At 43.2% G+C, this 13,576-nt stretch overlaps 1 protein-coding gene across 7 annotated transcripts in view; it reads right to left on the reverse strand.

Annotated features, from left to right (window-relative positions):
- Positions 1-13,576, reverse strand: part of CSNK1G1 (casein kinase 1 gamma 1) — a 159,547-nt gene that overhangs the window by 5,725 nt on the left and 140,246 nt on the right. For 5 of the 7 annotated variants that reach the window (XM_049905175.1, XM_049905177.1, XM_049905176.1 and 2 more), the window contains one exon: positions 2-8,112. In XM_049905175.1, coding sequence (XP_049761132.1) covers positions 7,834-8,112 — 279 coding nt within the window. In that variant the 3' untranslated portion in view covers positions 2-7,833. Of the gene's footprint in view, position 1; positions 8,113-13,576 lie in introns of those variants that run through there. The other 2 variants (XM_049905179.1, XM_049905178.1) reach the window with 1 other exon arrangement.

Genomic DNA, 13,576 nt, shown 5'->3' on the forward strand with positions numbered 1-13,576 from the left:
GCACAAGGAACATCACAGTGAGTGCCGGGGTCCTGCAGCTTCCAGCAGACCTCTGCCCGGTCCTACTTCCTGCAGGGGGTGGGATCTTCCCCCGGTACCCACCCACAGGGCCGCCCACCATCTACAGTGAGCACACTGGAGGCAGTGGGCAGGTCTGCCAGGAAAGCCAAAGGCAATAGTTGCTTCATCTCCTTCTGAAGCTCCCCAACCCAACTGCCAAACACTGCAGGCTGGGCAGGGCCAAAACAGGCCATTTCTGGAACGAGGATACAGAAGGTTTAATTCCCACTCTGACACCCAAACCAGACGCCCCATCAAAGCTAGGGGTCCTCAGGGCTACAAGAACAACAGTCAGCGCTGTCTACCCCTTGATATAAAGAATATCTGTTGCCATCGAGTAGATTCTCATGGAGACTCACTGTGATCCTATACGACAGAGCAAAACTGCCCCATAGAGCTTCCAAGGAGCGCCTGGTGGATCTGAACTGCTGACCTTTTGGTTAGCAGCTGTGGCTCTCAACCACTACGCTACCAGGGTTTCCACCCCTTGATTAAAAAAAAATGTGGAGGGCAAAATTTAGTGCAATTCCATGGCCAACCTGTAGGGAGGTTAAACCAAGGCAACCAAATCCCATGAAAGCATGATGTTTGGAACTCCGGGAGGATCTCACAATCCTACCAATGAAGGACCAAGGATTCCTTCCCCACCTCCAACCCACTACCTAAAGGAGACAAGAGAAACCCTGATGCCAATAGGAACTGTGAGCCCCGGTCTTCTGACTGAGATCAGCACAGCCCATCTTCATTCGGAGGGGATCGACCCATATCCAGGAGTGATCATCATGAAGCTCTCTGGTTGCTGGGTACCTACCCCCCAACCCAGCTTCCTGAGACTGCTGCTGTCAAGCCAGACTGGGTTTAAGAAGTGGTCCTGTTTAGAGTGGATGTTGGGGCCTGCATTCTTCATAAGCTGCCTCCTGAGGAACAGCCACAGCTCTGGCATGTCCCTTGGACTGAGTCCCTTCCCCTCCTCACTCCTGTCTTTGGAATAGAGAGCATCACTCTTGCTCAGGCAGTGATGAGCCCAGAAGGGGGTAATGAGGGCTGTAGAATGGGTGGTGCATAAGACATGTCCTTTCCAGGAAGCTGACACATGGGAAATGAGTATGGGAGGGCCAGAAGGTGGTAGATGAGTCAAAGATGCCAATGATGAAGGGGAGTAGAATTGGAGGTATAACTCAGACTTGTCAGACCCTTGAACTAAAAGCTTTTCTGGGGAAACTACCTTTGAATCTCCTAGGCTTATCCCACCAGGTTTAATGCCATAGATATTCATATGGAAATAAAGACCTGTTGCTTACTTCCCATACTCCTAACTTCTCCATTGTAGCTAAGATTCTCTTTTGACTCAGACACCTTGATATTCCTACATACAATGGACCAGTTATTAAAAACTCAGAGAAAGCTTCTTGTAATGCAGAAATAGAGGTTTACACAGACAATGATGGGCTTTAACCCTATTTGAATGAGTTAAACTTGGAAATTTCAGAAACAGTAGGTTCATAACAGAATTTTACAGAAGACTTTCTCTTACTAGTATCTATGACATTTGTTATGTACTATCAATGGGCATGAATACAGTCACTAAACTCAGTGTCATGGAGACTGAAAAAATTCTTTTATATAATGGCCAGCACTTTTTAATTATTTAAAACAGTCCTCAGTGGAATCCCTGGGGAAGCATTCAAGAAAAAAAGTATTTTTGGGGACATCTGCTTTAGAAAATGGACATTATCAAGTTGAATGTACTGAAATTATTATTAAATAAGGTAAGTTAAATCTCATGGGGACACAAGTATTTTAATAGACTTACCTGTTCCCTGTTAAATGTGATTTTTAGAGGGATCCCTAACATTTAATTTCTATTCATTTTCTTTTTGAAGGATGCTGTGATAACGATTTTGTGTTTTTTCAGTATGAGCAATTAAAAAAAGTTTGAAATACTGTATAGACCCACTTCAAACTATACAATGACTTCCCTTTTACCTCCCTTAAGGCGAGCCGTAAGAATTAACGCCTGCTGACAAACATGTCAGGACCCAATGTGCAATGCTGACTTTACCTGCCTGGAGCGAAGTTTAAACTGTGGCTCTGAGGAGCTGGAAGATTTTAAATTTGGAGCCGTTAGATTAATTGTCTTCTAGTTACTAAAGTTAAAGCTTCAGCAGTAGAGAAGCTTTTAACAATCCTACTATGAGGAGACAGGCCCACGATGTGCTCTTCAGCTCTTTGGCTTCTGTGGTGACGACTAGCACAGGACCTGCTAAACAGGGTCAGACCCTAGACCAAGCCCAATAACTGAGTCCATAGAGCCTGGCCTACTCTCGGAAGAGAATGAAGATTGGTGATGAACCTATTTTGTCTCATAAGTTCCCTTCTAGTTGATTCTTTGATTGTTTAGATGACCCGAATACTTAACATGCTAGAGTCAGAGTTGGTCCATTCTCCCTACTCCCAAGCCAGCAAGTTCTCTTCCCTCAGGCCTCTGGGCCATCACCTTTTTCACACTGCTCTCACTATGTCCTGGATGCTCCCCCTTCAGCTACTCCCTTGCTATGTTCCCCTTCCTTGCCATACTTGCACATTCTTCCTTTGCTTTAATACCCACAGTACCCCTGAAGTCTTCCTTGACTGGCTCTGTCCACAATGATGTCTTGTCCCCTCAGCCTGTCGAGGAACAAAAACTTAGGTACCCAGGAAAACTACTTATTCTTTAATGCGTGTCTATTTTATCTTCTCCAGCTACATGGTACCTGTTATGGATTGAATTGTGTCCCCCCCCAAAATATGTGTCAACCTGGCTAGGCCATGGTTCCCAGTATTGTGTGGCTGTCCACCATTTTGTGATCTGATAATCCTGTGTTGTAAATCCTAACCTCTATGATGTTAATGAGGCAGGATTAGAGGTAGTTATGTTAATAAAGCAGGACAAATCTACAGGATTAGGTTTTATCTTGAGTCAATCTCTTTTGAGACATAAAAAAGAGAAGCCAGCAGAGAGGAGAGGGACCGCCTACCACCAAGAAATAAGAGCCAGGAGTAGAGCGTGACCTTTGGACTCAGGAGAGGCTTTGGACTGAGAAGCTCCTAGACCAGGGGAAGACTGATGCCAAGATCTTCCCCCAGAGCTGACAAAGAGAGAAAGCCTTCCTTGGGAACTGGCACCCTGACTTCAGCCTTCTAGCTTCCTGAACTGTGAGAGAATAAATTTCTGTTTGTTAAAGCCATCAACCTGTGGTATTTCTGTTACAGCAGCAGTAGATGACCAAGTACCTAAACTCTTTGGGGCAGAGTATAGGCCTTGAGAGCCCTCAGAGTTCCAAGCACAGGGTTGGATGAACACAGAGTAGGTCCTTTAGTACTTGTGGACTAATCCAAGATCATGTGACTGACACCTCACAAGAAAAAATAGACCACAACAACGTCAGAATTACACAGACAAATGTTTGCTAAATGAGAAGGCTAAATGTACTCCTCAATACCCTACAAAGTCCTGTATCCATAAAATCCATTTGTTATCTTCAGTACATCCCTGTCCCTAGGGAAACTCCTCTAGGCAATCTGGATTAGATAGTTAGGGTTGAGAAACTCATGCCCAACTCAGTCACTGAAAATAAGTAGAAATGAGGTAGTCATTGAGTTCAACAGATTATTACCACCGTGTAGAATATGACCCTATGTACGCAGGCAATGTGGAGTTACAACTCCAGACTGCAACAGACCAGCAAGCTCAGGAAAAGCTGGACGGTCACAGGCAGTGTCCAGGAAGACAGCTGGGGAGGGCCCCCTGTCTTGTAGCAGGAATGTTCCTCACCACACACAGATTCAGTAGGGCTTCCCCTTCTACATGTCCCCTGCTGTTCCCAAGAATGCTTCAAGGGGCCTTTTCCAGGAGAGAAAAACAGGGTCCAATATTGCATTAGCTTTGACCCACTATTCACTTTCATGAGGAATTAAAAAAAGACAAACAAACAAACAAAAAAAAAAACACACCGGAAAAGCCCCGCAACAGCAGCAACAACAACAAAATGTCCATCTCTCCCCCAAGAAGGAGCTCTCTTTTTTGGGGGAGGGAGAGTTCATACTCTACAGATAGAGGAACCAGTTGAAACACAAAGAAAAGTCACAGATATTTTTCCAAAGCAGCCAATTTCCAGGTTAAAGACCAAGCTGCAGAATGTAAGGTTATCTGGCAACAGTGCTGTCCTTGGGGTTGTGAGAAATAATCTAAACAACTAAAAGAGTAACCTTGTTCTCTTAATTCTGTCCCTTTCTTTCCAATAATATCTGGTCATATTAAGTTGGGAGGAAATTCACTCAGTTAAAAATAAAGAGATAATTTTGGAGTGGGGTATTGTTTTGGCAGGAGGAGGCAGCAATGAGGTGGGATGAAAGGAAAGAGGGAACAGATTAATTCCTGAGTATAGGCCTGCCCCATTACCATCTTGTGGATCTAGTTCCCAGTCTGGGTGGTTAGGGCACAAGGTGGCAGATATAAGCCATTCAATGTTCCTAAGGCATTTTGTTTGGCTTGCCAATCCCAGCCTAGTCTGGTCCACTCCCCTTGCATGTGGACTGGAGAGAGGGACTCACCACAAGTTGAGCATTTTCAGGCAGCTACAGAGTGTGTAAACAGAAAAACACAGAAAGGAAGAGAGAGAAAGAGAGATATTAGTCCACAGAGGTGAGATGGAAAAGACTCCCTGTGAGCCATGCAAACATGCAGTACGTGTCTGTGTTTAGTTTCTTCCTCTGTCAAGGGGGATGAGTAGGCCTCCCTTGGACTACTCTAAAGAGGTGGCTACTTGGTCCCCACTCTAAACTGGAGTGGGCAGGAGACTGACAGAAGCCTCAAGGTGGAAAACTGGATCTCAGTGAGGGGTAAGGCAAAATAGAGGGTGGCGGGGGTCCCCGGATGGGCTTTCCTAAACAATTTCTAGGAAGAAAACAGAGAGAGGAGCAAACGACCGTGCCTGTAAGAGCTCAACCAGGCACCATGACTGAGCTCTGGTTCCCAAGTGCAGTGGTTAAGTTAGCCTCTCAGTTGTTCTGAGGGACAGAGAACTTCTAGCCCTTTTACAAGTCCCACATGCCTGGCCAAGGCAACCAGCAGTTAGCCTTCCTCTACAGAGGGAGAAAGGCTTCAGTGACACTCACTTTATCCTATCAGGAGATGAGCCAGAGGGTGAGGGGCTGCTGCTATGGATTCAGGAACAATTGCCAGAGAAGGGCCTAAACCCCATTTTGTTAATTCTCTGGAGAAATAAGGTCCATATTTGCTAAGTTAGAGCCAAAGTCTATGGATAACCAAAAATTCCTTGTGTTTTTACTGTAAGAAAAATCAACCAAAAAATTCCCTGACCTCACTACCCTTCCAATCATAAACAAAGACATGTGTCCTGCAGCTAGCAAAAAAGGGAAGTCAGATGTTCATTTTGTTCGTAGAACAAAAACCAAGACCTTGTTGTTTCTCTCCTCCTTTACATAAAACAAGCTGGGCGAGAAACCCAAAATCAAAACCTTGGAAATGAAAGTTTCATACAGTCTCCCAAGTCCCTGAATTGAGTTTCAACACAGGCAACCTCCCTGCTTCCCCACAAGCAGGCTATATGAACAAATGGCATCACAGCTTCGTGCAATGCAAGGTTGTTTGGGATGTTTTGTGCTTCTCTAGCTGTGACTTCTATCCACAAAAATGATCAACCAGGTGGACATGTGGCTACTCCTTCCCTGTCCCCCAACACACAGAAGGCCAAAAGGAGTAACGCATGGCTCCCTGGGCGAGATGAACTGGTAGCTCATGAATGCACTAGGGGAATCAGCACAAAAAATGCCTGAAACCATGAGCTTCTGGGTAACATTTGGTCAAATACAACTGCTCGCCTCCGGTTTCCACACCTTTCAGAAGGCCCAAACCTGGGGCCAGTTGGCAAAGAGACATAGTGGCCCTTCTTGCTAAATGCGAAGACTTCGAACTCTCCTTATAATCTAGGGCTTAGCTTATGCCAGAAGAGAACACACCAGACTGAAATCTACTTGTGTAAATGGCTCCTGTCTTACACACAGGACACAAATACCACACTCACATATACAATTAGAATACACACTTACCAAAATGAAATGAGATGGGTGGGTTCAAAAAATAAACCTTTCTAAGGCATATTTAAAGACTAAAGCCCATTCAATCTTTGTATTCAAAGCATACTATTATATCCAGAGTTAAACTTCTAGCCTTCAAAGTACTAGCCACAGAAAGTGAACTGGGAGTGGGTGGGGGGTGGGAAAGCCTAGACAATGTTTGGATGAGACTACATTTAATGCAATGGTTCCCAACCTCGGATACACATTAAAATCACCTGAACTTTAAGAAAAATGCAATGCTCAGGCCACACCCCAGATAAATTAAATCTGAATCTCTGAGGTCAGGATATAGATTTATTATTTGTCAGGCTTTGGTATTTTCTAAGATGCCTCAGGTGACTCCAAATGGCAGCCAAGGTTGAGAACCCTACAGGTTAGAAGTACGATATTGTTCATGTAGTTTTGTCATGGAGACAGAAAAATTGTGAGTACCATTACAAATTCCAGAGTCCCTCAGAATAGGGAACATGTTTTCCTACTAAAAATGGTCTCTCTTCCTAGTATGAAAACTCCCTCACTCTCTCTCCTTATGTTATCAGCGCCTTATATAAACCAGGAAAACAGCATCTGAAGCTGCCTACAGTCAGCAGGGACTTGATAGGAGAGTTCAAGTCATCTTGGTTGCTTTTTACCTATGGGGTAGGGATGCTCAAGCCCTGGCTTTCCAAAGAAAGGACCTCCTGAAGGCAAACAGAGCTCATCAATAGATGGGCAGGAGAGCAGGGGAGTGGGCAGGGGTGACAACTATGGGAAGCGCATCTGGAAGGAGAAAGATTGCAGGTCTTCACTGGCTTCTCACCATCTTACACCCAGAAGTGTAGCTTGTTCTGACTTGTATTTAGGCTATCTGAGGGCTCAAGAGACCACATAGGGAACGATATCACTATGTTGTCTGCTTCAGAGAACACGACAAGAGATATCCTGGATATTCTCAAAGGGATTAAAAATAAGGTCATCCATATCCGAGTTGGCAGTAATTACTGACTCGTGAGAGACCTATCTCCCTACCCGATGTCTTCTTGGAGTTTAAATCTGACTTTGAATTTGGTATGGATAAAAAGGGAAATCAGTGATAGAAATGCTGCTTTTGCAGCAGAATTGGCAGTTATTTCACTTTCTACCCCAGATTCCAAGAGTTTAAACACAGACCATGCAGAGAGCACCAAAGGGTGGGTAGCTGATGGTATGGGCAGGGCAAGACATACACATGCAAGAGAAGCAGAAAAGGATGTGGGGTAACCGCCTGATCCTCCTGGTATCAATGTGACTTCCTTTCCTTCCCAAAGACTCTTTCACTCACAGGTGCACAGATTATTCTGCTTGCCTGACTTACTTGAGTCTCCCTGAATCCACAATCATTTGAGAGAGAACAAAATGGCTCTGAAACCACCGCTCCAAGACTATCAGCCAGAGTTATTGGCTAAAAACCAGAAATCTAATGTTGTTAAGCATGACCCATGGTTTAGGTAAGCAGATTTTTTTCTACATCCCATAGGGAGGAAGAAGCTCCAGGGCTCCAGGGGGCTCATGGTTGCTATCTGTTGTATCTTTTATAACAAGATTCTTTTAGTTCACTGAATCTTTGCAGCCACGTGGACTAGAAAAATATGACTGTTCTCCCAGAATTCACAGCTAAAAAAGGGCAGCAGCAGCCTTACAGTACCATGCAAAATATGAGATGGTCAAAAAAGGAAGCTGAGGACACAAGCACGAGGAATTCAGTCTGTGATGGGCAGCACAGAAAGGAAGAGACAGATGATTCTTCAACCCATGACTCAAGAGTCCCCTTGAAAGATGAACGTACTTAGCTTCCTCCACTACCTCCACCTCGGCGTGAGCTGTGATTGGTGCATTGGAGTGGGCTCCCGTGGGGTCATCGACATTCAGCTCTCCATTGGTTGAGCTAACCACCTGAAACAGAAAGACAGAGTGTGACAGGCATCATGGTAACAGGAGCCTCTTGCCAGCATCAGAGAGGGTCACTAAGGGAGACCTGGTATCTAGCTTAGGACCTAACCAGGCATTGTCTGGAATGTTTGTTTTCCTGGATTGAGGGGCCAGCTGTCCTAGTTTTGGGACGGTGTATCATATCAAGGCTCCCAGAGCCACAGCAGGTGAGAAAATTAACTTCAGAGATGTGATCATATAATGACAATAACATCTCCTACACTGAGTTTCTACTCTGTGTCAGGCATTGTGCTACACTGTGTGCGCGCGCATGTGTATACATTTAATCCTCACAAAAACCCTGTAAATAGGTCACAGTATACAGATAGAAACACTGAGAAATGACTTAATCAAGGTATACAGTTACGGTCTGTTGGACTTCCATGAGAGAGGCTTGTCTTCAACATGTAGATTCCTTCACATTGCAAAAAACGCACACAGCTCTTTATTAAAGTAAAAATAACTGCACAGCTGACTTCTAAAGGCAAAATCACTTGGTTGCCTGGAACATAATGGGTAAATTCTACTTCTCTGTTTATCATGCTATACATAACATAATCAGCCATGATTTAAAACGAAATTCTAAAAAGGAAATCAATAGTGGGCACCAGAAACTATAAACAATGACACTTTCCTTCAGAAATTTCTTCATAGCTTTGCCCATTGGTTTGAAGGTACTCAAATAACAAGACTGCCATATCCTCTTTGGCGAGAGGGCAGACGGTAAGGAAATGCGTCCCCTTGAAAGACCAGTCTTATTTCAATAACCTTTATTTCAGGTTCAGTGCTATCCCACTTCTCACTGATGGTCCCCGGACTGTAACTGATGGCTCCCATTCCTGTCATCTGGTTAATGTGGACCCGATCAGACTTCTCTTGCTTGTGCAGCTGCTTATGTCACCTGTTTTCATTTCCAGCACATGAATCCTGTTTATGTGGGTGCTGGGGAGTGGGAAAAGGGACCCCGCTGGACAAACCACTCTGCTGTTAAAGACTTTGGCTGAAACATGGGAGAGAACCACAAAATAGGATGAACGGTTCAGATATCACATGCCCCTGGGTAAGTAACTTCATCTATTTGAGAATGGTTTTCACAGGTTGCTGTGAGAGCCATATGAGAAAATGTAAGAGATAGTATCTGGTACAATACCTGGTACACAACAATGGAGGCAGCGTACTACAGTAAATAGGAGCTGGGCTCTAGAGTGAGTCAGCCCTGGGTGTGAACCCCAGCTTCACCACTTACTTGCTGTGGGTCCTTAGGTAAGATCCTCAATCTTTCTGTGCCTGAGCTTCCTAATCTGTAAAATGGGGAAATAATGGTGCTTACCTAATTGGGTTACTGCACAGATATCCACAGAAAGTGCTTAGCCCAGTGCCTGGTACACGGAAAAGGCCCAATCAGTGTTCCCATTACTATTATTCTCCCTACATAAATGCTTGTTTGTTCTTATTTGCCTCAAGATCTGGGGTCCTCACTGATAGCTAATTTGTAAAAATTTCTGTAACAGTCTTAAAGAGAAAGATAAGAGGAAATGTTTAGTATAAGAAGCCTCTGGGGTATTTAAACAAAGAGAAGGGGGGTAGACAGGCAAATACTACTTACTGGTAGTCTATATCCACCATTATTTCTATACTGGAAATATTTATTGTTCTTACAAATAATAACATATTTTTTAAAAATAAATAAAACAATGCTGGACAGTTAGTGAAAGAAACCTACAACACTAAACTTGGACTTGCCCAAGGGTGACCCAAATTTCTGCTAGTGATCAAATGTAACATCACTGATTAGTGGGACAACCTAACCGAAATCTCATTTATCTCCTAACATGATATGATAAGTAGCATACAATATTACCTATCTGGTATTCTTGCAAAAAAAAAAAAAGTTTATCTGAATCTAATCATGAGGGAGAAAAAATCAGACAAAAAATGTGGGACATCCTATAGGATAACTAGTCTGGGCTCTTCAAAAAAGACTATGTCTTAAATTTTTTTTTTTTTTTTTTAAACACAGGAATGACAGAGATTAAAAGAGGCTAAGAGATTAAAAGAGACTAAAGAGGCATAACAACCAAATGCAATGCATGAAGACTGATTAGACCCTAACCCTAGACACTATAAAATTAACTTTGGGACAACTGGGGAAACCTGATACGGACTGTATATCAAATATTATGGAACTATTATTACTTTTCTTAGGTATGTCAATGGTCTTGTTGGTTACATGAATGAATGTCTTTGTTTTTAGGAGATGCAGACTTAAGTACTTTGGGATAAAGTGTGATGGTGTCTGCAAGATTTTGTCTTCAAATGGATTAGACAAAAAAAACAAAGGAAAACATACACACATACACTGACACACAACTGAAGCAAATGTGGCAATATCTTAATTTATTAATCTAGGTTAAGGACATACAGCGGTTTCTTGCATTATGTTTTAAACCCTTCGGTAGATTTGAAAATTTCAAAACAAAAAATTGGGGGAAAAAACAGTAAAAACAAGAAGCTGCTTGAAGGAGCATGGCACCATGCTAGAACGCGGTCCTGCTCACCTCCCAGTCCTAATGTCTGCCTCTCCGTGAGCGCACGCTGGCTGCACTCTAATGACAACGCTGCAAGTACATTTGTAAGCACACGGGCTCAGGGGGAAATCTTCTTTTTTAATGAGTAAGTCAGGAAAGAATTAGGTGAGATGTCAAATAAAACACCCTCCCCTCTACTGACATGAATGAAGCAGCAGTAAGCATCATCACGGAGAATCCCCTGATGACTCTGGGTCCCGGTGCCTGCTCACAGAGTGTCACATGTCGCATACTGTAACTTCTCCTCTCTATGAATTGCTACTTGGCCCAGGAGAAATGTCCTTGGCAATCTAAGGAAGCAGAGGCTCCCCCCATTGTGTAGACCAGACCCCCTTGTCTGTTATCAATGAGCATCTGTCTCAAACCAATCAGGCACAGATGGGAACCTTACTATCAGTTGCCTACCCTTGAACTTAACAACACCTAAAACATGCCTGGGAACCAGTGGCTACTAATGGGCCTTCAGAGCATTCACCTAAGAATTATTTCAGGTTGGAGGCACAGTTTGTCAAACTACTGCCTGGATGTGCAGAGGAACAAACACTAGTGGAGGTGACAGAAGAGCTGGATTCCAGGCCCAGCTCTATCATCAATATCCTCCTAGAGCCTTGGTTTCTAAATTCTGTAAAACAGGGCTAATAACCTTGGCCCTATTTACCTCATAATTATTACGGCAGTTAAAAACAATGATGCCCTCCCCCCACAAAATATTTTCGTAAAGGCACTATACTAATTTTTTTACAGTAACATGTAAAAAAAAAAAATTGCCATGGGGTGCTTATGAAAATACCTCATGGGGGATAGGGTGCAGTCGGCAAACAAACGTAGAAGGCATGTGTTATTTGCATAAAAATATGGTAATAGAAAATTATAAAGGTTTTGAGCAAAGTAAATATTAGCTAAATGTTAAATATTATTATTAAATCTGTCCTATACCTTGCTTTGTTCTGGAGATTTATAGCAATTTCCTACATGTTCTAATTTAAATACTTTTAGAGTAATATTTTTGAAAGAAAAAAGATATTCTGTCTTCTTGAATTTAGACGTTCTATAGGGTCACTCTGGAAACCCTGGGGGCATAGTGGGTAAGAGCTGTGGCTGCTAACCAAAAGGTAGGCAGTTCAAACTCACCAGGCACTCCTTGGAAACTCTATGGGGCAGTTCTACACCGTCCTATAGGGTTGCTATGAGTCGGAACTAACGGCAACAGGTTTGGTTTGGTGGTTTTTTATAGGGTTGCTGTGAGTCGGAACTGACTTGATGGCACATAACAACAACGCACATTGGTGGGGAGCCCTGGTGGTGCCAGTGGTTAAGAGCTACAGCTGCTAACCAAAAAGTCGGCAGTTCGAATCCACCAGCTGCTCCTTGGAAACCCTATGGGGCAATTCTACTCTGCCCTACCATGTCGCTGTGTGTTGGAATTGACTGGACAGCAGCAGGTTTGGTTTTTGTTTTTTATATGTGGTCGGGAGCCCTAGTGGTGCACTGCTTAAGAGCTCAGCTGCTAACCAAAAGGTCAGCAGTTTGAATCTACCAGGCACTCCTTGGAAACCCAATGGAGCAGTTCTATTCTGTCCTACAGGGTCACTATGAGTCGGCACTGACTTGACAATGGGTTTGGTTTTATACAAGGATGATCTGTGGAAATGTTGGAAGGACAGAAACTGGTTAGAATAGCCTGGAACAGGACTGTCTATGTGCCTTATCAGAGCAAACTCTTCTCATCACGGCATTCTGCACTCTCTCCAGGGTCATGGTGTCTGCAGGTCATCTAGGTCAGACCAAGCATGGTTTGACCACCCTGCCTCTGGGATGTGAGACACTTACAAAGATGTGGGCATCTATTGTGCTAAAAAGGCACTGCTGATTTGGTTTGCAAATGGCATAGCCTTTATGAGCTTACAAAAACTGTGCCTAAAAAACAATATAAGCTCAAAGACAAAGATGCAGTGAGGAGCAGCAGGGCTTAAGATAACACTAGGGAAATGATGGTACAACTAACTGCCTGTCCCCTATTCAAGGGCCAGGGAAACTGGCAGAACTTAATTTATAAGTAGTGGGTGGCACAGTGGGTTAGTGCTCACCTGCTAACTGAAACATCCATGATTTGAACCCACCAGCCACTCTGCAAGAGAACTATGTGGCAGTCTGGTTCTGAAAAGATTATAGTCTTAGAAACCCTGTGGGGCAGTTCTACTCTCTATAAGTTAGCATCAACTTGATGGCAATGGGTTTGATTTATTGGATTTAGAGGGAGGTTGCATTCTTCAAAAAGTGCTGCCAGAGACACTTTGATTGGCTCCAGTTCTAATCTAAAGACAACTCCTGAAACAGGACAGTTGTAAACATCATCCAACTGAATACCCTGTGTTCTAGAACGTAGGTCCAGGAAACTCATTGTCTGATTAACTAGGGAGTTTTTTCCTTATAAAAATATTACTTATATATTTTTTCTAATTACAAAGTAAATATGTAGATTATAAATATTAGAACATTAACAGACAACATACAAGGTGCTATCACACGCACCTAGATAGTGAGAAATTTGGTATGTGTTCCTCTATAGCAAGGGTTGGCAAAGTCTTTCTGTAAAACAGTAAATATTTTAGGCTTTGTGAGCCATACACCTTTTCTTGAAACTAAACAAGTCTGCCACTGCAGCATGAAAGTAGCCACGGACAATATGTGAATGTACAGCTCTGTTCTAATAAAACTTTATTTACAAAAACAGAGTGGCAACTAATATTACCCTTCTATAGACTGTTTCTTTTTTCTCTGCATACAGTACATATATGTGTGTATATACACACATATAAAAAAGGGGCCAAAATTTACCA

Source organism: Elephas maximus, chromosome 13 (genome assembly GCF_024166365.1).
Source record: "Elephas maximus indicus isolate mEleMax1 chromosome 13, mEleMax1 primary haplotype, whole genome shotgun sequence".
Classification (NCBI taxonomy): Eukaryota; Metazoa; Chordata; class Mammalia; order Proboscidea; family Elephantidae; genus Elephas; species Elephas maximus.